The sequence below is a fragment of the Lepus europaeus genome, chromosome 11 (assembly GCF_033115175.1).
Source record: "Lepus europaeus isolate LE1 chromosome 11, mLepTim1.pri, whole genome shotgun sequence".
NCBI lineage: Eukaryota > Metazoa > Chordata > Mammalia > Lagomorpha > Leporidae > Lepus > Lepus europaeus.
Genome location: NC_084837.1, coordinates 11,049,246 through 11,074,220, shown reverse-complemented (window position 1 = coordinate 11,074,220; position 24,975 = coordinate 11,049,246). Strand labels below are relative to the sequence as shown.

At 43.3% G+C, this 24,975-nt stretch overlaps 1 protein-coding gene across 4 annotated transcripts in view; it reads right to left on the bottom strand.

Moving 5' to 3' along the window:
• Window positions 1-820: 820 nt before the first annotated feature.
• TJP1 (tight junction protein 1) overlaps window positions 821-24,975 on the bottom strand; it is a 252,979-nt gene continuing 228,824 nt past the window's right edge. For 3 of the 4 annotated variants that reach the window (XM_062204982.1, XM_062204985.1, XM_062204984.1), the window contains 12 exons: window positions 24,183-24,393; window positions 23,798-23,898; window positions 20,272-20,622; window positions 19,703-19,942; window positions 18,178-19,050; window positions 17,946-18,040; window positions 16,672-16,899; window positions 11,762-11,928; window positions 8,575-9,052; window positions 6,222-6,439; window positions 4,163-4,306; window positions 821-1,786 (listed from right to left, as the gene is read on the bottom strand). In XM_062204982.1, the coding sequence (XP_062060966.1) occupies window positions 1,692-1,786; window positions 4,163-4,306; window positions 6,222-6,439; window positions 8,575-9,052; window positions 11,762-11,928; window positions 16,672-16,899; window positions 17,946-18,040; window positions 18,178-19,050; window positions 19,703-19,942; window positions 20,272-20,622; window positions 23,798-23,898; window positions 24,183-24,393 (3,201 nt within the window). In that variant the 3' untranslated portion in view covers window positions 821-1,691. The remainder of the gene's footprint in view (window positions 1,787-4,162; window positions 4,307-6,221; window positions 6,440-8,574; window positions 9,053-11,761; window positions 11,929-16,671; window positions 16,900-17,945; window positions 18,041-18,177; window positions 19,051-19,702; window positions 19,943-20,271; window positions 20,623-23,797; window positions 23,899-24,182; window positions 24,394-24,975) is intronic. The other variant, XM_062204983.1, reaches the window with a different exon arrangement.

Here is a 24,975-nt window from a genome sequence, read left to right as displayed (position 1 = left end):
GAAGCAGCGTGCTGCCTGCTCTCCCACTCTCCCCTCCTGGCAAGGCTCCCTGACGGCCTCTGCTCTGAGTCCTCTGCTTAGCACTGCCCACCCCGCAGGACAACTTACTGAGCTCGGGACAGGCATACTGCTCGGGCAGCACCAGGCCCCAGGAGGTGGCAGGTGACCCTGGGTGAGGAAAATTCATGTGCAGGATCTTAAAATGGGCTTGTAAGTTCACAGGAAACCAGAAACAGTGGGCAAACAGACCACACCAGCACTTTATTTTAAAAAGTTTATTCCGCGTATTTAGAAATTTGAGATTTTTAATAACTGCAAAAGAAATTCAGTCACACCTAATGATTAACAGAAAGTAGTGGTGTATTATATGAACAGAAGTCGTGCTGATGTGCCATAATAAATTGTCTATTAGTAAAAAAATACACTTTAGGGCACAGCATTGTATCACAAATTACAATAAGGATACTTTGCAAGAATTTAATCAAACTAGAGAACTCTGAATAACTGTCTTTTAAATGCAGCACTTAAAAATGTAACAACTCTGTGCATTCTTTTTCTTTAAAAAATGACCTTGTGTGTGTCATAGAAATGCTGCTTTATTGCTGCAGAGGTCGAAGTTCAAGGCTCGAGAGGTACAGGAGAGAATATAAAGGTAGCCTTTAGAAACCTGCTCTTGTTTATGTATAAAAAAGGTAAAGTTTATAAAAGTTAATTTACAAACCAAGAACAAAAGTGGTATGCACGTATTATGTACAAGCATCCTTAAAACATCAAAGTGTTCAAATGCAAGCCCAAAAGAAAACAACCACTGCCCCTTGTCAAAAAAAAAAAAAAAAAAAGGAAAATTCCCTAAATCACGCCATTATTTTCTTCTGGGTGATTTATATGTTTCTGAAACCACCAACTCCACATTGATCCAATCTTGTTCATGATACAGTATCTAGATGTGCACAAAAGCCATAAGAACTTAGTAATACACAGCGAAATTGATCTAAGAATTAAAAACATGAGGGTAAGGCATTCCTGCTGGTTAGTACATCTGTGGTGATATGGTAAATCTCTAGATCCAAAGAGGCCATGGAGCCAGTCTCACATGCTTTGGTGTCCTTCCCTAAGAGAGAGGTGTGTTCATACACAGTAAGTAATTGTCTTCACCTGAAACCCTCCCCACCCCAAAGTCACAAATTCCCCTTGCTGTACACTTCTGTTAAATCCACTATACTGGTTATATATTCCAGGTGCGTTTAAAAAACAAGTGCATATTACTTCATGCATAATAAAATAAAATATGTGTGCTAGGCCAGAGCCATAATAAAGTTTGAAACAATGTACTTTGGAAATAACAGAACTAAATGCACCCCCATTAGTGGCTGGTATTTTAACGGAAATCAGTATGTGAAGTGAAGCAGTGACCATAAAAACAAGTACAAAATCATTACAGAGCAAAGTATCTTTGAACCTCCAGCCAATAGCAAGAGTTCTTCAGTCACAGACATGCAGTTTGCGGCATGTGTTCCGATCATGGTTCAGGGGCATGCGTAGTCTGGACCAGTCCAAACAAATGTTTAATATGAACAAACTGTAGTATCAATTCTAAGAAAAATAGAATACTTGATAGAGTGGTTCCATTTTAAACTTGGTAAATTTAACCCAGCTTCACATTATTTAATCAAGTTCCTACAGCTTCAGAATTAAAAGTGGTCAATCAAGACAGACACACAGTTTGCTCCCACAAGGTAATTTGGATCTCCAGGAAGACACTTGTTTTGCCAGGTTTTAGGATCACCTAGGAGAGAAAAAGAAGTTGATGTCTTTTAGTTGCCTAAATTGCTATGCATGATGCTTTGCAACTATGGGACAAAATGCAAGTAGATATGTATTTAAATACGCTTTTCGCTTGTCACTTCAACACAGCTGTACTTACAGCAAAACTCTTGGTGCTGCCCTTCAATGCAGACTTGCTGGCATCTATGATTCAAAACGTTCAACAGTCTTCTCAAAAATGAGTAAAAGGACAACCATGTACCTGAGGTAGTCTCAGTTTGTCCCTAAGTTCCAATGATAAACAACATCTTTCTTCCACTTTCACATGTTTACATAACAACCGATCACCCATTTGAGCTGAGTACATGAACACATCACTCACACTCTGCTACAGACCAACAAACAAACCCTGAAAGTTCCACAGAATCTCGTTCCTAAAGACCTTCTTAATCCTTAAAAAAACAGGACAAACAGGAAAGCCAAAGGGAAAACCCCAAACAAGCCAACCAGGAAAACTGCACCGTAGTAGCTCAGCTGTGACTCTGGTTCAAAACCATTCACAGAGCTTCCAGAACTGCCCATGCAGGTCTGAGGCAGGTCTTGGGCATGTGAGTACTGAACAAGCTCCTGGGGATTTCACATTTGTAACCAGAGCTAAGCACCCTTGGGAGTGGGTACTAAATTTGAGAAGGCTGGGATGACTAACTGCCTCTGTGGGATCTAGGTGCATGGGCAGTCAGAACTGTTGACCTTTGGTTCCTCTGCAGCAGTAGTCTCAACTAGGAGTGATTCTGTCCCCAAGGAGCCATATCTAGGGATTTTTTTTTTTTTTTTTTTTTTGTCACAACTTGCACCTAGTGGGTAGAGGCCAGAGAAACAATTAAACATCCTAAATACAAAAGACAGTCCCTACAACAAAATATTATTTGGCCACAATGTCAACAGTGCCACTTGGTGCACTCTTGCCTACATCTGCCAGCTATATACTGCCCAAGTATTATCTGGAGTCAATAGCATTTTATGATGGGATGAACAGTTAAAAAGTGATTCAATTTCTTCGATATACGAATATAAAGGCTAAGTTACACTATAGAGAACAAACTGTTCAGGCAATGAGATACACTTAATGGCAACTCTTTGAAAGGAAATAAAAATAGGTATCTCATCTTTAGGCTCCAGTTTCTTCACAAGAGACTAGTTTTTGTTGGAATTAAATCAGTTATCAAAATCTACACTGACTTTTTGAACAGAAATTTATAGTAGCAATGCAATCTATAGTCATACAGTATTACATCAATAACACTTATTTTCTGGGTGAATATACTCGAATTTAACAACAAAAAAAACCTAACCAGAACATTTTATGTTTATGGCATAAGATAATGGAAGTAGCAAATGTGCAAATCACTTATACTTCACATAGGACCACTGACAAAGCAGGCTAACTACCGAGGTGATTGTTCAAGATATCTGCCCTCATCTGGTGTGGAGGGCAGTCAGAGCCTGACTTTTGACTTTTGGAATATAACCTTTAAATGCAGTTTTATTAATATTCCTCCACTAACTGAACCTAATGAATATTTCTCTGGGGAGTCCCTGAGAAAATTCACGTTTATATATATATATCATTTTTTTCTGTTGGATAACAATAGCTCTACTACAAACTTTAGACCATAACCTTTTACTTCATATTGTACCAAACTAAAACCGAGCAACACACTCAACAATGCCCAACTGATTCACCAAAAATTTAGAAGCAGAATTTTAAATTCTTATTTTTCTATCTGGTTCTCATAAAGTTTTATATACCAAAAATAAAGTTCCAATGGGTAACTGACATAAGTTACTGAAGGAAACAAGAAATATCAAAATGCAATGGAAGCACTGATATTATGATCTTAAAAGCAAGAAGTAATTTTAAAATGACATATAGTAGAAGTTTAATGTAGAGTTTTACATTGAAAAATTATGGCCAAGTCTGATCCCAGTGGAAGATCTTTTGTCACTGGAGTTTTTCTGGTATATATACTTTGCAGATTAGGAAATTAAAGAATGGTAACCAGAACTAGAATTAACTACATAAAATGACTGCATACATAGCACAGTTCACAGCTCTCCCACTGTGTCCTGAAACCTCTGACAGAACAAATCATTTTGGTGACCACCATGAAGAATAGTCAACTTTCGGCCAAATTATTTCTTCAAAAGGCAGACACTTTACTACTCTGCCTTTGCAGACCTGTTGACAGCACATGTACCATAAATCAACCAGTGATGCCTACAAGACCACAGGAACAGAGCTGGAGATTCGCTAACAACAGCACAGGCAGCATCACCAGCCTAGGATTAATCAACGACAGTACCCAAAGCCCCAAAGGACAGAGTGAAGACAGCATACCCGACGAGGAGTCGGATGATTTTAGAGCAAAAGACCAACCGTCAGGAGTCATGGACGCACAGTGTGGCAAGCGCAGCTCCACGGGCTTCAGGAACTTGAGGCCATGGGGCCCGCACATCACTAAGGGGCTTAGCAAGGTTTCACCTGGAGTGAGGGAAGAGGAGGGTGCACGGGTTAGATGCCAGTCTTCCTTCCACACTTGGTTCTCCCCACCCCCTCCAAATTACATACTTTGAAACCAAGTAGGGTTAGTTCTCCACAGCACTTCTGAACAAGGAAATTGTAATAGAAATCATGAATATAATTAAAATTTTTCCAGGAGACACAACAAAGAGACAAGTGTCATCAATTTTAGTATTTGCTCAACTCAGTATAACCAACACTATTATTTCAACTTTTAATCAATACTAGCTTTGAAATCAGTGTGTATTTACATTTCTAGCACATTTTAATTCAAAAAAGTGCTAAATAGCCACAGGCTAATGCATGCAGTCATATGAGTCCGTAGTAGAAAACATTGTCATGCACTTTTCACAAACGTTACTACCTGTACCTTCCATTTTAACTACTTCTCTATTTTACAGGAAGGGTGAGAGCAAGAAAGAGTGCTCTCATTTGCTGGTTTACTCTTCAAATGTCACAATGACAAGGGCTGGGCCAAGGCCAAAGCCAAGAGCCAAGAACTAATCCAGATCTCCCACATGGACGCGTGGTGGGTCTTCAACGGCTGGGGTCATCACTGCTGTCTCCCAGCGTCTCCTCAGCTGAACTAGGAGTCAGAGCTGGGAAGTGAACCCCGGTGCTCTGATGTGGGATGCAGGCACCGTAACGAATGTCTTGACTACTAGGCTAAACACACATCCCATATCCTGCATTTTAATATTTTGCTACAAACATGGTTTAAGGGGTTCATATAAGGATAACACAGTCCTATAGTTTTTTTTTTTTTTTTAACAAATTACCCCAGAATGAGATCATAGAATCAGATGTTAGGAAAGTGAGCTAATGCAACGTAGTGAAACACTGCTGAGAGACTGAGAGATGTGAAGCTCTTCAGCAGTTCAGCATGGCGGCAGCAGCCTGACAGGCCAAGGAAGACGGGAAATCGACAGCATTCCCGTGCTGCTTCAGCAGCTCAGAAACACGCAGTTCCATCCTCAGGATATTTCATTCACTCAGCAGAGCGTTCACTAGTGCGAGGTTCAGGAGTGATGAGGAAGACAGCACCTGCCCCAGAGGCTTACCTTTTACGTGTACAGTCAGCCAGCAGGCAGAGTGGGTGTCACCTAACCCATCCACACATGTGGTGTGACTTGATAGAGACGAATTCGGTTAGTTAGCCAATACTGCCTGGTAGTCATGGTGAGGGATGCCAGCTGGCCTGGCACCTGCCAGCACCTCTGCTTTCATACTAAAAGCACAGCATCCTGTGGAAGGTCACCATGGTGCTACTCTCTGTGAGCCACGTGCTGCGTGCCCCGATACTGCCTGAGAGGCCCCCACTGACAGATGGCACAGGCTCTGGCTGGCCCGATGTGCAGGCAGAAGAGAGGCTGCTCTAGTCTCCCTTCGTTGGGCACCGTAAGTTCTCAAGTGCACAGAAGGCAATTCTTACATTATTAAAATTAAGCAGAAACAGAAACATTTATGCAACTGGAAACCACTATGCATGAGCCAGTCCCCAAAAGTCAAATTGATCATGTTTTCTGATATGTGGCAGTTAGTATAAAACATAAAAAAAAAAAAAAAAAAAAAAGTAAAGGAATGAAATAGACATCTTGTGATAGGGCTCTTGTTTTTAGCCCTCGTATATACTCCTGTGGACTACAGTCCTCCTAATGTTTACTCCTTGAATATCATGGTTGGTGGTGAATTAAGCCTGGATTATAGAGCTGACTGAAAGTATGGTTTTGCAAAAATTAAAGACAAAAAACGAAGGAAGGAAGGAGGGTAGAAGGGAAGGAGGGAGGAAGTATGGCTATCTTCTTAGAACTGTACCTATGAGATACATGAGATCTATTCCCTTTATATTAATAAGAATGAACAACAGAGCATATACCTTTCTCTTTATCCAAAGGTGGGAGGATGCTGTTGTCCCGGCAGACCTTGAAATAGATTTCCTGCTCAATTCCTTCGGGAATGGCTCCTTGTGGGATAATTATACTGACGCCGGTTTCTATGGAACTCAACACCCCACCATTGCTGTTAAATATGCCTCGGGCTGTGGCCACCACAGTGTGTCCGTCCTCATCTTCGTCTTCCTCCACGGTGGACGGGCTGAGAGGTGAGACACGGCTGATGAGTACGCTCCTAATAACATGCAGGCAGTTCCTGTCAGGACCACTGCAGGAGGTGGCTTCCCTTTGTTCCTCTACAGAACCAGTAAGCTTCTTACGCTAATAAGCAATTAGTGATGATTTCACTCAGCTATAGATACCTGTATTTACATAACTATAAGAATATATTCTTTTTTTTTTCTTTTTTCTTTTTTTTTTTTTTTTTTGACAGGCAGAGTGGACAGTGAGAGAGAGAGACAGAGGGAAAGGTCTTCCTTTTGCCGTTGGTTCACCCTCCAATGGCCGCTGCGGTTGGCGATGGCAGGAGCCAGGTGCTTCTCCTGGTCTCCCATGGGGTGCAGAGCCCAAACACTTGGGCTATCCTCCACTGCACTCCCTGGCCACAGCAGAGAGCTGGCCTGGAAGAGGGGCAACCGGGACAGGATCGGTGCCCCAGAATATATTCTTATCCACTGTATTTTTGAAGGTAACTAGACAAGTCACATTCATTACTGATTTTGCAATCTAAATGTAAAAATTTGAAACTGTGTTCACCCAACTACTATGGGTTTTAAGAATAACATTTTAAAAAAAAATTTACTTGAAAGGCAGAGTGACAGAAAGAGGAAGAAGCAGGGAGACCTACCATCCACTGGTTCACTCTGCCAATGTCCACAGCAGCCAAGGCTTGGCCAGGACAAAGCCAGGAACTCTATCTGGATCTCCCACATGGGTGGCAGGGATCCAAGTACCTGGGCCATCCTCTGCTGCCTTTCCAGAAACATCAGCAGCAAAATGGATCCAAAGTGCAGTAGCTGGGACTTGAACTGGCACTCCAACATGGGATGGGGCTGTCCCAACATGCAGCTTAACCGACTGCGTCACAATGTCCACCCCAAGCAACACATTTTAACATCCATGAAATTGGTGTTTTATAGCTGAGGGTAAGCCGCATTTTAATTGGGAGCATTCTTTTTCCTTTCTAATGATACATAAAATAATCTTACAATGGAAAGCACCTTAAAATCTGCTGGGATTCTAAGAGCACATCACGGCTCCTTCCTCCACACTCCCTGACGAACAAACACCCCTGTTGTGAAAAGCATGGCCTCCAAGGATGGTATGAATACATCTCATACATCCACAAAACAGACACTAGCTTACCTCGGACAAAAGAACACCAAGGGCAAAGGAATCTGCTTTAAAAATGGAGGCTATCAGGACTTACTGAAGTCACGCTCTGAGCCAGGACTTAAATGTAAGAAGACAGACGGATCAACAACAAAGTACGTGAAGGACCGCTGAAGCTTCACTCCAGCGAGACGGCCTCCTGCGGTGCAGGCACGTGGCAGCAGAGTCCACGGCCTGGGGCACAGCACCATGTAGCCGCTGGCCTGAGCCTCATGCACACCCAGAGAGGAGGGCAGCCAATGGACACAACCGTCTCCTCAGGGGAAGCAGACTGCCAGTGGCCTTCCTGGGCCTTGGTTCTGCCTGCAAGGGCTTCTGCACTGAGGCTGGCTTGACAGTTTAATTGGATTTAGGAGGCCGAGAGGAGATTAGGTGCAGCAGAACGGGCCTGGCCAGCCTCTGTCCAATGGGAGAGTATCGGAGGAGGCTCCAGGTGGGCTTGCTTTGTCCCACTTGTTCAGCTCATCTTACTCAACATTAACTGTTGTAACAGCCACTTCCAAGATACTACATCTTTATTATTTTTAGCATCCTTGAAAAAATGAGGGGCAAAGACATAGATACTCTCCAAATGCACCCCACAAGTAGAAGGCTAGATTGATACATGTCACTTGGAGGCCAAGGCTCATTCGCATGCTCTGAGCTCAGACAACCAGGGCCGCATCGAGGCTCAGCTCTGAGACTGGGGCAAACTGTTCCGTGTCACTCACCTTCAGTCTGTGGTGAAACAGGGACAATGACAACACCTACCAACCACAGAGCTATCAGCTTTAGAATTTCATTAACATCTTGTACGTCCTGAGGGGCGTTGTTGTTGGCATTTATGGCAAGCACACTCTGTCGAGGTCAGAGTGAAATCATTACAAGTCCTCAATCTCATAACCTAGATCAAACTCTCCTAAGACTAAGTGCAGCCAACATTTTAGACAAAGACAAGTATCTTACCCCACAGGAGCAGCTCTAGGCACTGTGCTGATATTAGTTATTTGGTACTTGGGCTTCTCTGCATGGATGGAGAAAGTTTCCACTCCGCTGTCGAACTCGGGGGGCTGTGTGGAACTGTGCGCTTTCCTAAGAGTGTTCGGAGAAGCTGGGGCTTTTGCAGACAAGTCAGGTTTATGTCCAGTGTCACCTGGCAGAAGGTTGTGGTTGAACTTAGGACTTTCAAATTTGCGCTCGAATGGCCGGGCAGAACTGGTATATGGTTTTGGTGTGAATCGGTTGTAGGCTGGAGTGATCGTTTTCTGAGTCTGTTCAGCCCCATTAACTGGGGCTTTTTCCGGGAAGCTTTTCTGGGGATATAAAGCAGACTGAGCGGCATCTTCTCTGTGCGGTGCTCTGAAAGCTGCTGGCTTACTCTGAGATGGAGGGGGGTCTGGTCTGGAAACCAAAGAATTCTGAAAATCCAATGACACTGAATTACCTGCAAAACAAACATACAAACACTTACAAACTATCTGGCAGAAGTTTTTACAGCCCCTCTGACATCTCTCTGGGCCTAACTTGTCCTGGTGCTGGAGCTGAGGCCCAGCGTCGGGCAGAACGTGTGCTGCTAAGGGAATACGTGCAGGCCTTGCAGTCAGCAATTGGCTGCTAAGGGATCTCGTCTCCTGTAACCTCTCCCCAACATCCACAAGTTAGAACAAAAAATTCAGTACTACAAAATTCACTATAGAGTTAGAAGAAGATCCACTGAGAGAAGATATTTACAAAATGTGTAACTAATAAAGAATTATTTGCACCAAAACCTACTCAACCTCATATGGGAAGATGAACAGGCAAAAACTAGAATGTCCAGTAAGCAGGCAATAAGACACTCAATCTTACTATCAAATAGGAAAACGCAGAAGAGCAAAATACAGTAAACAGCATTTCACATCCCACAGAGTGGCAAAACTGAAATGTGTGATGCCAAGATGTGGAACAAGAGGAATTTCCATTCACAGATGAGGGAGCAGTGTAAAATGGTATAAACTGCATCCTATGAAGTAAGTAAGGAGAAAGTAACAACTATGTTGTCCACACTGTTTAAGAGGACAGAAAAAAGCAGGGACATGTCCCAGCTCTCTCTTATAAGACCACCACAACTCTGATACTAAAGCTCACCAAGGACTTACAAGGTTATTAATCCAAATCCCTCAAGACCTGAGGATATAATTCATATATAATCTAACATTAAGAGAATGAAGGAGAAAAATCATATGGTCTCCTTAACATATGTAGAAAAAATGATTTCAGCAAAGTAGGAACAGAGGCCAATTCTTCAACATAGTAAAAGCCACCTGAAAAAAACCTACAGCTGACGTAAGCGTGAAACTTTCGATCCTTTCTCCTTAATGTGGGAATCAGCAAAAGATGTATGCTTTCAGCATTTTCATTCAACAGTTCATTGGAGGTCCTGGCCAGTGCAAAAAGGTCAGAAAGGAAAGGCCTAAAGATCGAGAGCCGGCCTGTGGTCCAGCAGGTAAAGCCCTATCTGTGACGCTGGCATCCCAAGTGGGCACCGGTTTCTGTCCCAGCTGCTCCACTTCCCATCTAGCTCCCAGCTAATGGGCTGGGAGAGCACCAGAGGATGGCCCAAATGTTTGGGCCCCTGTACCCAGGTTGGTGGGAGACCTGGATGAAGCTCCTGGCTCCTGGCTTCAGCTTGGCCCAGCCCTGGCCGTTGTGGCCATCTGGGGATTCTCTGTCTTTCCTTGTCTCTCTCTGTAGCTCTTTCAGATAAATAAATAAATCTTTAAATGATTTTTAAAAAAAAAGATTGGAAAGAAGATAGTTCAAACTTGTCTTTATCTGTATACATGATAGTATTTAAGAAAATTTTATTATTGGGTAATATCAATGCAGAACTACAATTTGGTAGAAGACTTATCCATCCTGGAATTGGACTCCTATGTAAACAGTAGAGAAGTACTGTTTGAATTAGCACAATGTTAGCAGACCAGATAATTAGTCATATATGGCTATTAAAATGAATAAACGAATGATACATTATCCAATATTGCAGACATTTTACCAAAGATTGTAAATGCAGAAGGCAAAGAGCTATGGGGTATGTTTTATGCAAAACTTTATGAAGTCCCTATGTCCATATGTGAAGATGGACCATGCTTTTTATAAAACTATCATTTACATATTTAAATTTAGAAAAAGTGGTAAGCAGGAGTGACTTCAAGATTTGGTGAGTAGGTTAATAAGAAGATTAAAATCTAAGAGTGCCTCAAAAAAGTTTAAAGAAAAATGGAATTTAAAGTTTTGGTGTGAAAAAATTTTAGAATTCATGTAGTTCCTTCATTATATACATATTCCATGAACTTTAGAATTACCCTTACATTTAGCTAAAAGCTTTGCCCAACATGTTGGTCATAGTCACAAAAACAGAGGAGACACTTTTTTTTTTGACAGGCAGAGTGGACAGTGAGAGAGAGAGAGACAGAGAGAAAGGTCTTCCTTTTTCCGTTGGTTCGCCCCGCAATGGCCGCTGTGGCCGGCACACTGTGCTGATCCATAGCCAGGAGCCAGGTGTTTCTCCTGGTCTCCCTTGTGGGTGCAGGGCTCAAGCACTTGGGCCATCCTCCACTGCACTCCCTGGCCATAGCAGAGAGCTGGCCTGGAAGAGGAGCAACCGGGACAGAATCTGGCACCTGGACCAGGACTAGAACCCGGTGTGCCAGCGCAGCAGGTGGAGGATTAGCCTATTGAGCTGCGGCGCCGGCCAGGAGACATATTTTTAACAAAATCTTTTAGTTTTTACCATTCTCAGCCAAAAGGAGATAGTTATTATGTGATTTGTTGCAAATGTGCGAGGCAGACAGAGCAAGAACAAGTAAGCACTGCCATATACATATCTCCCAAAATATCTGCAGCAGCTGTGGCTGGACCAGGGCCAAAGCTGGAGGCTGGGAACTCAATCCAGGTCTCCCATGTGGACAGCAGGAACTCAGGTACATGAGCTACCACTGCTGCCTTGCACACTCTGCATTAGCAGATTCCAATCAGCGTCTTAACTGTGGCTAAATGCCCACCACCAGTTATGTATTTTTTAAATAAGAACCACGTGCTTAGAAACGAGGAACTTAACTTCTTAAATAATACTATGCCACTGTAACAATGTCACCTGTGCGCTGCCTACCTTCACCATGTATTCCCTTCGAGTGCATGTGGAGAGAAGAGCTGGCGCCAGGCTGGGCCGCCTGCGAGTACTGCGAGGGCAGTGGGGGAGGGGGCGGGGTGGGCTGCACTGGCTCATAACGCTTCTCACCAAACGATCTGTCCAGAGCATCAGCTTCAGCTTTCCCCCTGTCAAAAAAATGAAGAAAATGACAACACCTAAAAATGGACTCCCAGTTACCAAACATGTTCTCATTCCTCCAAGTACCCTTCATTTTCAAAAGAAAAACCAAAAACCTAGACATCTCCCAATTTCTTCTCTTGAATGCAGGTAGCCATTCTACTGAATAAAATATACAAACAAATTCAACCATTCACCAGCACAAGAAATGTCAAGACAGCACAGATAACTCAAAGAATATTAGTAAAACATCCAGAAGATAGCAATCAAAAGGCAGATGAAATTTTGGGTATACTTTTAATATTTGTGTCAATTTACAAAAAAATTAGTATTGATACATAGGCTTAAAGAAAGTCTTAAAATATTTTTTGAAAAAATATATCCTGGCACAAATCTTCCTTAGACCCACTTCTAATTTTGTATCTAAGGTACAAAGCCTTGGCATGTGGCACACTCAGAGTACCATAAGAAGTAACGACACAGATCACAGGGTTGGGAAATTTTTCATTGAAGAGCCAGACAGTAAGTGCTGTTGGCTTTTTGGGCCATAAAGCTTCTTTTATGACTATTAAGCAGTCAGACAGCAAACAAACGGGCACAGCTGTGTTCCAGTAAAGCTAAAAATCTGGACAGGTTTTACTTTAAAACTTGCCCTTGATTTACCACCTTCTTTTTGTTTCTTTACTGACTGCTAGTGTAGCAGATATTTCTTTATTTGACAAGGCTTATTTAAGTCGAATTGTGCCATGTATCCTTATTTTTTCAGATTTCCAATTATTAATAGATAACACAAAATTCACACAAAAGAAATCTTTTTAAATAGACCCATAATTGCAACATTGCCATCTAAACCTTACTGCAGAGTGCCAAAGCTGCACTGGCTTTATGTGCACAAACAATAGCATATACATCTGGAACGCACGTTCATTTTCACAGAAGACATCTACTGAAGAAGTCTTATGATTAACTTTAAACTACACTGTTTCCTTGCTTTTGTGCATTTACTTTAAATGCTTGAAGATGGTGTTAAAAACTGAAAGTGCACATAAATGCCAATGACACAGTGAGGGACGCTTCATGGAACAGCCTCACATTGATGCCAGTCTTACCACTTGATGCTCCTTTTCAAGTAGTCATAGCTAGCGTAAGAGCCAAGATATCTAGGTGATGGCAAAGCAAGCGCAATAGAAAAATGAAAGAAAATGGTCAATCTAACTAAGTAAATTTGTAGCAAATGGAACTCAAATGCCTTTTCAAAACGTCAACCAACATCCACCATTTCAGCATAATTTGGTCTACAAAAGAACCTACTGCTACTCTCATTTACCCGAGATTACCAGCGTATTTAAATACAGTGACTTAGTTACGCCCCACCTGCCTGCTCAGCCTCCCCACACTCTGACGGTGTCAGTGGGAATAGCAACGCGTGTGAGCGTTGCTCCTCTCCCGCCTCTGCCCACTTCTGCTGCAGCTGCTCACAGTGAGGAAAGACATGAACCCAGTCCCGGAGTGGTTAGCTGAGCATAACCTCTGAGTTCTAAATAAATGAGAGTGAAACACCCCAATAAAGGGAAAGGGCTGGGCAAAGAAGCTGTTGAAGCAAAAACGTAGACAAAGTGATAGAGCAGGAGAGCGAAGTGGTTCCCCCAGTAGGGCAAGAGGAACTTGTAGCTGTCAGACACGTGTCTTTTTTTTTTTTTTTTAATTTGACAGGCAGAGTGGACAGTGAGAGAGAGAGACAGAGAGAAAGGTCTTCCCTTGCCGTTGGTTCACCCTCCAATGGCCGCCGCGGTTGGCGATGGCAGGAGCCAGGTGCTTCTCCTGGTCTCCCATGCAGGTGCAGGGCCCAAGGACCTGGGCCATCCTCCACTGCACTCCCGGGCCACAGCAGAGAGCTGGCCTGGAAGAAGGGCAGTCGGGACAGAACCGGCGCCCCGACCGGGACTAGAACCCTGTGTGCCAGCGCCGCAAGGCGGAGGATTAGCCTAGTGAGCCGCAGCGCCGGCCCAGACACGTGTCTTTAACACATAACCATGAGTAACACATCCTTTCTCACCAGCCTCCTCTACTCCAGAGTTGTGAGCTAAGTGGTGGGGGAAGCCTTATTTGCAAGGCTACCAAGCTGGACTCTAACTGCTATCTATTAAATGTCACGTGCTCACAGAAAGTAACCCAACACCAATCTCTTGAATGCAGCTTTGAAAAGCTAAACCCCACCACCACCATTTTGAGGCTGGAAGTCTCAGAGAGAGTTGTCTTGAAAGGAACATCGTCTGCTGACAAAATAAATAAATAAAACAAAACCTCGAGGTGTCCTGAAGAGGCAGACTCCATCTCTGGACTGGGATATGTGAACAGGCCCACAGAATGATTACTCTTTCCTCCCTGTCTTAGAATTCTGGAAACTTCTAACTTACTTTGCAGGTGAGCTTCTGAGGTATCCCTTAATCCTTCCCAAGACTATCGCAGCTCTCTGGAGCTCTTGCTTTCTGGGGCATCTGGCCTATGCTAACAAAGATACCCCCTTCCTGATTCTCACCATTTCTGTAATGTGTTTTTAAGTGGAACATAAACTCCTATCATCAATAAGATAATTTTGCTTTAAAGGCCTAAAGGCAGTTAACTCACAACAAACAGTAAATGGTTTTGAAATGTAGGCAGAGGGTTCCACATTTCAACCATTTGCTAGTTGTATTAATTGGACAAGACCGTAGAACAGCTTAAAAATTACTTCCCTCTTAGTCATCCTCTATAATCCTTAATTAACTTTTAAAATATTTTTTTTAAAAGTTTATTTATTTGAAAGGCAGAGCAAAAGAGCAAGAGATATATAGAGAGAGGCAGCTAGGATGAGAGCTCTTATTCATTGTTCACTCCCCAAATGCTGGCCACAGCCAGGTATGGGTCAGGTCAAAGCTTGGAGCCCAGAACTCCATCTGGGTCTCCCATGTGAGCGGCAGGGTCCCAATTACTTCAGCCTCCCAGGGTGCACATCAGAATGACGCTGTACAGGAAGTGGAGCTGGGACAAGGCAATTCAGGCACTCCAATACGGGAGGTGGGCACCCCAATCAGAGCTTAACTGCTGTGCCACATGCCCACCCCTCCTTCCAGATTCTTGAACCATCCAATACCTATATAAACACTTAAGATTATCAACATACAATTACACATACAATTCTGAATACTTCTTATTTACTTTTTAGACCTAAATGTATGCTTTTAAGGTTTCATCCCATTTATCAGGTTGTAAAAGAATAAACTTCTCTTTATACTACAGCCCTAGGCTGACTTACGAATGTGTTTAATGGCTGAAAACGATTACTATAGGCTATGGCCTTTTCCCTTAGCAGAGGCCTCAGTGCCTCACTAGCCTGAATGCTCCTGCGTACCCCCGGAGTCATGCAGGGAAGTTCAGGCTCCCCACTAATGTAAGGCACTATTTGCATTTAACACAATTCTCACTGCAGCATTCAAAGAACGTATTTTTGTTTCTCATAAACGGCTTTCTTCTGTAGCCATTAAGATTTAAACTGATGACAATGGAAAAATACCCTAAGCTTTCACTTCAAATGACGTCTTAGAAAAAATGATGGTAAATTAAAAAAAAAAATTTTAATGTTAAATGTTTTGTAGTGCATCTTAAAAGAATGTTCACTCATGAGTAAATGACCAATGATAGTTGGCTTCAGACAGTTCAGTAAAAACCTGAACGCTTTTAATCTTGGCCACAAAACTGACATGTGACAGCTCAGATGTGTCCACTTGGCTGGGTGGGACGACAGTCCCAGCTACTCGCCCCAGCATCCCCGTGCTGCTGTGAGGGACTGCCCAGATGCACCACCCCTGATCAGCTCACATGCCGATCGGAAGGGAGCGGGTACAATGGGCCTTCCCTGAGCTCGGAGACTCTCCCCAGCAGCTCCAGGTCTTCCCTTCCTGGCCACAGGTCTTTTGGCTAAGGACTCAGCTGGCCTCTGGGACTGTGTAAACAAAGTCCTTTTTACAAATCCACACTGTTTTTGTTCTTGTGGGTTTTGTCTGGTTGAAGCATGAATCCACTTGTGCCCATGTGGTTTTCTACCAACTCTCCAAGTTCTCAACCAGTCAGGGCTCACCCAGGGCAGCACAGCGGCTGGAAACACAAGGCCCACGGAGGAATAGCACCAACAAAATCCCCAACGGAAGGAAGCAGCATATACTCAGAGTTCAGTCTCAACTCTGCCTGGTCATCTTACCTCCTCCAATTCTGATTTCCTCACTGACAAATTTCTAAAGTGTCCCCGAGCTCCAATAATAAAAACAGACAAGTTCTTTCCCGCCTTGAGGGAAAAAAATCCTTCAGTATTTCCCTCCGATGTCCCCTAACATCTCTGTGTTTATACTGAAAGAACAGAAAAGAAGGCAAAGAAGCATCAGGGCGTGTATGTGCAGATGAGGGCGACTCAGGACCACCGAGGCCACCATCTTCAAGGAACTCCCTTCCAAGTGCCCTGGACTTCAGCATCTTCTCTAATGCAGGAATTTGGGAAGAACAAAACATCAACATACATCCCACAACGAAGTGTGGACAGTGCACAGAAACTGGAGCCTTCAGAAATTCCATGCTATACTTAATTACTTTCCTTCAAAATGTCCTGAACTGCAAGTGATTAACTCCATTTTACGCAACGGAATCCTCATACTTCATCCTAATCTTATTTTAAAGAATATTACTGAAAATATTTTTACAATTTTGGTGAAGGAACTTACTTTGAAGAATAACTAGAAAAATTTGGTTGGTTCTGAGAATGAGCCGGCTTGGCAGGCTCTGAGACATGGCTGGCAGGAATGTGTGTCGCAGGCTTGTTCTCGAAACTTCTCCGGTCAAAGTACGAGAGCTGCTTTCGGTAATATTCTTCATCTTCCTCCGGATCGTAATGATTTGACCGGACAATATCTTCAGGAGGCTTCATTTGCGGTTTTTGAGGCTCTGGGATCCTGACAGATAATGAAAGACAGGGAGACAACTTTTTAGAGGTTACTTAGAAACAGAATGGACTACACTGATCTTATCTTCATGTCTTCACTCAGCAAACAGTCCACTGGAGACACAGAGCCCACATCCTCACAGCTTCCTCCTGGCTGTGAGTCTCGTAACAGCTCACAGCATTTCAGAAGCAGTTAGTGAGCACGGGAAATGTAACCAAGAGAGTGGAAGGTTTTCTAAGATACACAAATCAATGCTGGCAACAAGTGAAAGCTGCTCAGAGATTTTTAAGACCTTTAATTCAGGATCAATAAATGAGTCTCATGAACATTCTGGAGGGCACAGAAAGCACGTGGGGAAGAAAATAAGTCATGAAGCAAACCGCTGTTAGACAGGAGCTCCTTGTTACTCTAAGAGCAGACACATATTCAGAAAATAGAACACATGAGTTAGCTAGAGGAACTGCATTCCAATCCAGCCCATCAATTGTTAGCATGAGCAGGGCCAGGGTTCAGAGCACAAGCTGAGAGCAGCTCGCCAGGTTTCCCTCTCGGCCCTAAGTGGTCCTAGAAGCTACTCTATCCTTCTCAGCCTCAGCACCTGTCCCTCCAAACCAAAGGGCAGAAACCAGCAGGGCTCCCACATGTGCTGATGTGCTCAGCCCAAGGCAAGCACATTAGGCATGCTCACTAAAGGGTTAATTTTAGTTATCTTAACCAGTCTCATCCTGTTTCCTTACCCCTACAGACTAGGAGTTCACATGTCTGACAGCACTTTTAAAACTGAAAAAGAGTACAAATATTAGGGCTTTGAAATTTTTCATCATTTTCTAGAAAAACTAATTTTGAAGAGATTCAAAGATTTTCTGTCTCCTAAAAGTAAAACACAAATTTGTCACAGAAGGGATGACAGAGCTCTCAGCTTTCTCCAGGATCACTGTCTCAGCTCAGAGAGCTGGTTGATGTCACTTAAGAACAAAGAGGTCCTCTCTCCTTTTTCACAGCTCTCCTCTAACAGTAAAAGGTTTTCTCATTGACTAAGAAGGTCAAATACTCACCTGTACAAAGTTTTGTCATGTTCACTGAATTGGTTCTGAGGGGTGGATTTAGGCCCAGTGACGGGAGCACCTGGAAGTTTGGATGCTTCTGGAGGCTGCAAGAAAAGAAGATAAACATGCCCAAAGAACAGATAATTGCCACAGAGGCTCCACGTGACGGGGAGGGGAGAGCTAGGCAGAACTGTTTTTCACTCAGGGTGCCCGTGGACCCAGCGTGGAAAGACTTATGTACCTTAAAACCGGCCGTGTCGTTCACCTCCTTCTTGTTCTCCAGGGACGCAGACCTCTTGTTTTCAAACATTTTCACTCGGGTGAGCACGGACTGTGGCTTCATTGCTGGGTCCTCTTCCTCCTCAGTTAGGGCTGGAGGTGGGGGCAGTGGCTTGGTGCTGGAAGGCAGGACTTCTGGCTTGTGCTGAGACGAAGGTATGAGCGGAGGGACGACTGCGGCACTGTGGAGAGGCTCGTAGTGGCCTGTTCTGGAGGGAAACCCTTGAGGCGGGATTTGCTCGTAACTTCGCGCGTACTGGTCAAAGTACTGCTTGGGCTCCGCCGCCTTAGGGGCTGCTGCAGGATAGGGCTGCGCTTCTGCTCTCTGTCTGCTGTGCACATCATACCCGGCAGCTGGCTGCTCTTCATGCCGCAGGGTGGAGGTTCTGGGCGGCTGTTCGTAGCGTGGCCGACTGTCATAAGACAGGGGGGCTGGCTCTTCAAAACGTGGGAAATAGCCTCGTTCTGAGGGCTCGTCAGGGTGCTGTCTAGGGTCAAGGTCTCGAGGGTGCTGACTATCGAAAGGTGGCCGAGGCTGGTAGGGCTGTTTGTCGTCGTAGTACGACCACTGTTCTTCATATGCAGGCATGCGGTCCTCGTATCGCAGGCGATGGTCATAGTTTCGAGAAAACGGGTCTGTGTAGCCGGAGGACTCGTATCTGTATGTGGGCTGCTCGAGGTCTCTGCTGGCTTGTTTCTCCACGTAGGGAAGCTGGGGTTCATAGGTCAGACTGGGCTCTTTCTCAGGCCTCTGCCCTGGGTGACCAACAGCTGGCTGTTTCAAAGCTGGATTCTGTCTCATCACTTCCTCGGGATACGGATCCTTTCTATAGACCTGCATCAAAAATTCACACTTGAGGACACAGGTTTGTTTGTATTTCTAGTCCATTATATCAGACAATGATTTTCAAGGATTATACTGTGATTTAATGTGTGAAAATGGTATGCTCTACCATTTATTACCAGGGTAGACAAGATTAGTGGAGAAAGCTAGTTTAAGGGAAAGCTGGAAATCTATAATGCAGGTAGGGTTTTTATGTTTTAGCATGTGCTACATGAAAAGTGAGTTAAAGATAATTGTTAAATTTAGTAGAAAATCAATGCGCTAACAATTCCACTTGATTTTGACACTGAAAGCAAAAATCTAAAGAAAATTATGGACACCAAAATTTATATAAACATAAAAACATTTATGATGGGTCTCAAGTATATATTAAAGAATTCTGGAAGATTCTGAAAAGCAAAAATAAAAATAAAATATTAAACATAAATCTTGATTATAAGGCCTGTTCTTAAATAATCAGTATACCACTGGAAGCCATGCAAGCTACAAAAATGAGATGATTTGTACTGATCTGAAAGCACTATGGTACATAAGCCCACAGTAAAAAAAAAAGCAAAGGGAAAACTTAAAGGGCAAAGCAAAAATGATTATGTGCTAGACTGATGGAGAGCAGCAAGTCAGTGCGACACGGCAGCACGGGTACCTTTGCTGGATCTACATGCGACGACAATGATGGGTCTTGATCTCTGAGCATTATGTGAGCTGCCTCAGTGCTGGGTGTTCTTACAGAGTCAGCTTGTGGTGAGTGAGAGGTGGGAGGAGCCGGGGTGGGCTCCTCCAGTCTGACATTAGTTAGATTTACACTATGATTAACAGCAGAGGTTGATGATGCTGGGTTTGTTTCAGGCGAAAGGTAAGGGACTGGAGATGAGGCTTCTGCTTTCTGTGAAGTGTTTAAAATATTTTAAATACGGTGTTTCTGTTCACTGCTACCTTCTCACTTCAGTTTATATTGACTGGCAGACATACATTTTAAGTGTGAACAACAAAACTATGCTCTCATGTCCTGAATTTTTTCCCCCAGAAATCCAGTATGCTGCTGTGTAAGACGAACACACAAAATTTAGAATTAAGCCCTAGGAACTTTAAAACTGAAATTAAAGGTAACTCTCAATCTGGAGAAAGGACAAAATAGCTTCTTTAATTCAATCACCACATCCTAAGATTTAATAATTTACTTCTAACTACAGAACGTTGAACGCTGCTGCTTACCTGTTGAGAGGCTGTCCTAAATCCCGGGGAGTCTATTCTAGGAGCTGGCTGAGGCTGCGCTTGTGCTGAGTAGGGAGGGTATGTTTGGTTTTCATGATGCATCCCAGAGGAGTCCTCTCTTACAGGCTCAGAGGACCGGGTAATGGCAGACTCCGGGGGAGTCCCAACCTCATCATTAAGAGTTTCATCTAGTTCTTGATCAGTGTAGGCCCCGCCTTCTGTATCTGTGTCTTCATAGTCAGAAGTGTGTCTACTGTCCGTGCTATACATTGAGTATTCACTACCTGGGGCTGACAGGTAGGACAGACGATCATCATGCAAATCAAGGTCATCACTTGTAGCACCATCCGCCTGGGTCAAATAAAAGTAAATTAAAAATTTTATTCAGTAGTTCTTTAAGAGATGGCCTTTACTTTACAAAGGAGACTGAAAAGGACATTTTTCTTTGGAGAAATCACATCTATTTCTTGAAACTTCTGGTGAGCAAAGGTCAAGAAGACTGAACAAGCACACATGCAGGCACACAGAGCATCCCCCAGAGCTGAAGGACTCGGATGAACGAAAACACTGGCTGCCTGGCCACACAGACTTGTCTCTGAGACCCAGCCTCAGAGGAAGAAAGCACGGCTCTACGCAGGCTCTTAAATCTAGTCACTAACTAGCTTGTCAGCTCTAAGCAAGGTGAAGAAGGAGAATGTTGCCGAGTGAAGCTCGCACAGACAAGGACACACTGACAGAACAGCGCACATGAGATAACTAGGAAAATATACCCCACAGTTCAAGCTGAATAAGGGCTTATACATTTTTATTTAGAAAGCAACTTTATACAAGTTGATATCTGACCCTAAATGCTTTTATGAAACACAACAGAAAAATCATCTTCTAGGTGGTGGTTGCCTTAAGAAAAATTGTATTACTTTTCACAGAAGCCGTACCTAACGGATGGAGAGACAGAAATGCAGTAATCCTCTTCTGCAGGCAATTAAGAGCTCGGTTTCTAACAGTCTATATGGAGAATCTTCTGAGTAGGTCAGAAAGTCAGCAGTATTCGCAGAAAGAGAAACCATACCATTGCAATCAACAGGCCAAAAACTGATTTGAGACTAATTTGAAACTGGCATGAAATTCAACAGCAGTTCCTGAAGACCTTGCTAAGATACTGTCCCCAGTTAGTCACAGGAGCTGAGAAATCAGAAAGTACTTTTTCCATTTCAGCACGGACCAGAGGACTGCCTCAAGGCTCCTGTTCACCTGGAAGATGCACTAGCCTTACCTGGCAGGCGTGGTGTGCCTGGCACGCCTGCTGTGCAAGAACATGGGCTTGGAGTTAAGCTGCCTGAACGGAGCTTCCCATGCAGCTTCATGCTTGGCTCTCCAGAGCCTGAGTGAGCACTGCCCTCCTATAAGAAAGACTGGACCACGTCAGCCTCCCTGTGCTCCATGTTCAACAGAGCACCTGCCACGCTGGCGCACGTGAGAATTCCAGCCTGCCCTGTTGGAGCCAATCTCTGCTTGAAGTCTCACTGGCTTCTACACTCTGTAATGACTCCTGCAGGAGAGCAGTCTTCTTGCTATCTGCTGTAGCCTTTAACTTGTCAGAGTATTAGAAGGCTAAAAGCCAGCAGCTAGCCAGGAAACAAATGAGGCCCAGGGAAGAATCACGTGGACATCACCAGTACACCTTGTGTAAAATACAGACGTGAGCAAGAACCCAGAGTTGCTCTGAAAATCAAGAAATGATATGTCTGCATGTTAAGAAAGCCTCAAGATGACTTTTCTTGTTTAATAGGGAACATAGAAAACTGTGTTGGATCTTGCAAAAAAGAAACTCTTCCTAGCAACTAGGTCAAAGTAGTGAGTTCAGGAAAGGCGATGTGAAGGGAGTGGTTTCACTTTCGGTATTTATCCTGGTAAAACGTACTTGAATGGAAGGGGGCAGGGAAATGAAGCTTGAGTTGTAATAACTTTTTCTGGTTTACATAAAACATCTAATAGTAAATGTCTATTTTTCTCACATTGAAAATCTGGGGGAAGTTTTATTTTATAAACAAGCGAAGAAAGAAAACATATAATACCACAAAGAAACTATAGAGAAAGTTAGGACTTGTGGATTAAAAATAACACAATTCTCAGACAGAAGTGCACTTTGTGCAATGGGGCAGGTATCTGTAGACTTTTCCTTTTAACAATCCACTAATGCAAGCTGAGTCTTCCACTCAACAAAGGATGCTAACAGACTGTGCAGTGACAAAGGATTAGCATGAAGAAGACTACAACCCTTTGCACCAAATGCCTCCAAAGAGGAATCAGTGAACCAGTGTGCTGCTGTAAGGAGGTGCCGTGGGTTTTTTCCACCTCGATCTTTCTATAACTGCCCCAGCTGACATGTAAGTTACTGAGGGTGGTCTTAGGACCCCATAGGCATGGTCCATCCCCCACACTTGCACATGATGAGAAACACTGAGATTCTGACGGATTACTTTCAGTGAGAACGGCAGGCACTACTTGTAGATGTACAGGTCTAACAGCTCTTCTTGCAGACGCTGTGTATTTCTGGATGAGGGGTATGGTGGTCCTACACATGCAGCATGCACTGCCAGAGCCATCTGTAGCCACAGCCAGGCAGAGGGAAGTGGGGGCCATGCAGGGGCAAAACACAGCAAAAACCAAACCAACAAGGAAATACAAAAAACAAAATAAAAAAACCAGAGATATTTCTTGAACTTTCCTAACAGCCAAAACTTATTCATGTTGTACTGATCTGAAAACGGTAAGAGACATCATAAACAAAAGAGCTTCTTTCAACAGCATACTCCGAGACAATGATCTCCAATCAAAACCTTTTCCATCCAAGATTACTGTAAAACCATGAAAGCTGACCACAGAGATTAATCAGTTTAAAGCTGGCCATTTGGCTGTATATAAAAATCAAAACTCTGAACTGGAAAGGGCATACTGCTTTGTTCAGTGTTCTCAGCATGGTGTGGGGATGTTAACAGGTGCTGAGAGGGGAAAACAAACCTCTAGGTAAAAATGTGCTTAAACAAAGCAGACTTTTTTACTCTCAAGACTTCTCAAAGCCTCCATATGCTAGTGGCTACTGTGAGGCTCGGCAAAGGGACAGGCTGGGAGTGCCCCAGCCACTGCTCGCCTCCACAGAAAGTCTGGAACCACTGAGCGCTGAGATCCAGGCCCTTCAAATGCCCTCATCTTCAGAGGGAGAAAGGAAAGCCAGGTTCAAAGTCATCATTCCTCAGGCAGATGAGCGTCAGTACTCAACCTATTTTTCACTATAACCTGAGAATTCTTTTAGAGAAAAATCCCTTGGGAATGGCAATTCAATAGGTAAGGACATTTAAGAATCTCTTACTATCAAAAGCAAATTCTAAAAGTCCTTCATATAAAAACCTAAAATTTTCCAAAATAAATATGTTGGTCCATTAAGAAACAATGCTAACTCCCAGGTGTCCCAGATTAGTTACACAACTTACTGAATGAGACAAAAAAGTAGCAGGAAGCATCTTACCTTTCCTTCGGAAACCCATACCAGCTGGTTCTGCTGTTGCTGGATTGCTTCTTTCAAGGCTCCATACCAGCCATCGTTCATGGAATTTAAGTTAATTGTAGCTGAAAGGAAGGCAACGATTTGGTTTGAGGCTGAGAACACTGCCAGAAGTCAGAACGCACTCAACCCTTATCGAGCTCAGTCATCATTACTGCAAACATGGTGTTTGAGGGAACAAACATTTGACACTTCCACTTCCTTTCAACCAAGTAGCAGTGGTTGCTAGAGCAGGCCATTTCCAAAGGTCACAGGTCACGCGCATGCTGGTGCTGGACAGTCACAGCATTCTGGCCCACACACGGCCGCCGAAACATCTTAAGTTGAAAGAAGGCTTTAACATACTCACTTGTAAAAAGATGGTGGTTGTTTTTACGGAGTTTGTGAGAGCGCTCGTATAACTTCCTGGCACTTTTCCGAGATTCTGGACATAACCTCATTCTCATTGTTTTCACACCTTGCTTAGAATCAGGGTTAAGGAAAACAACAATTGGATACCACTGGGCATAATTAAGACGATCTACTGCATTTGGTGTTACGTCCAATAAGGCATGCTTGTCCTGGAAACAGAAAAAAAGACATGTACAAAGGTACAAGACGTTGTTAGTGAAGAATCACGACCTTCAGAAAAGTCACGGCCTATGCTACATTTCCATGGAAATGTAGCTCTGTGCTCTAGTTTGTCTCAGGTGCACGTTCAAACACCTGCAATCAAGTTATTTCAATACAATTTCTAGCCCAATTGAGAAAAGTTTTAACTGGCTCACTTTCCAGACTTTGCCCCAGTACTTGCAAGCCGACAGCATTACCTGCTTTCAGTTACAGTCAGGATAAGTAAAACAATGTAACGTTCCTGACATTCTGTATGCATGCATATAATTAGCAAGTGAGCTTGAATTGTACATTGTAGTATCAACAGTCTGTTAATTATATCTGAACATCATATACTTTTATGTGATAATAAAAGATCATGTTTTGATGCCTGTAATAACTATTCCCTTGAAAGTGCTTATTATTATGCTCTTCACTAAGTGCTTAATTTTTTTTTTATCAGTAATAACCTTAGGAAAACTATTTTCTACTTTCAAATTAACCAAATCTCATCTCACTCAAAAAATACAATTATTTATAGTGAAAAAGGC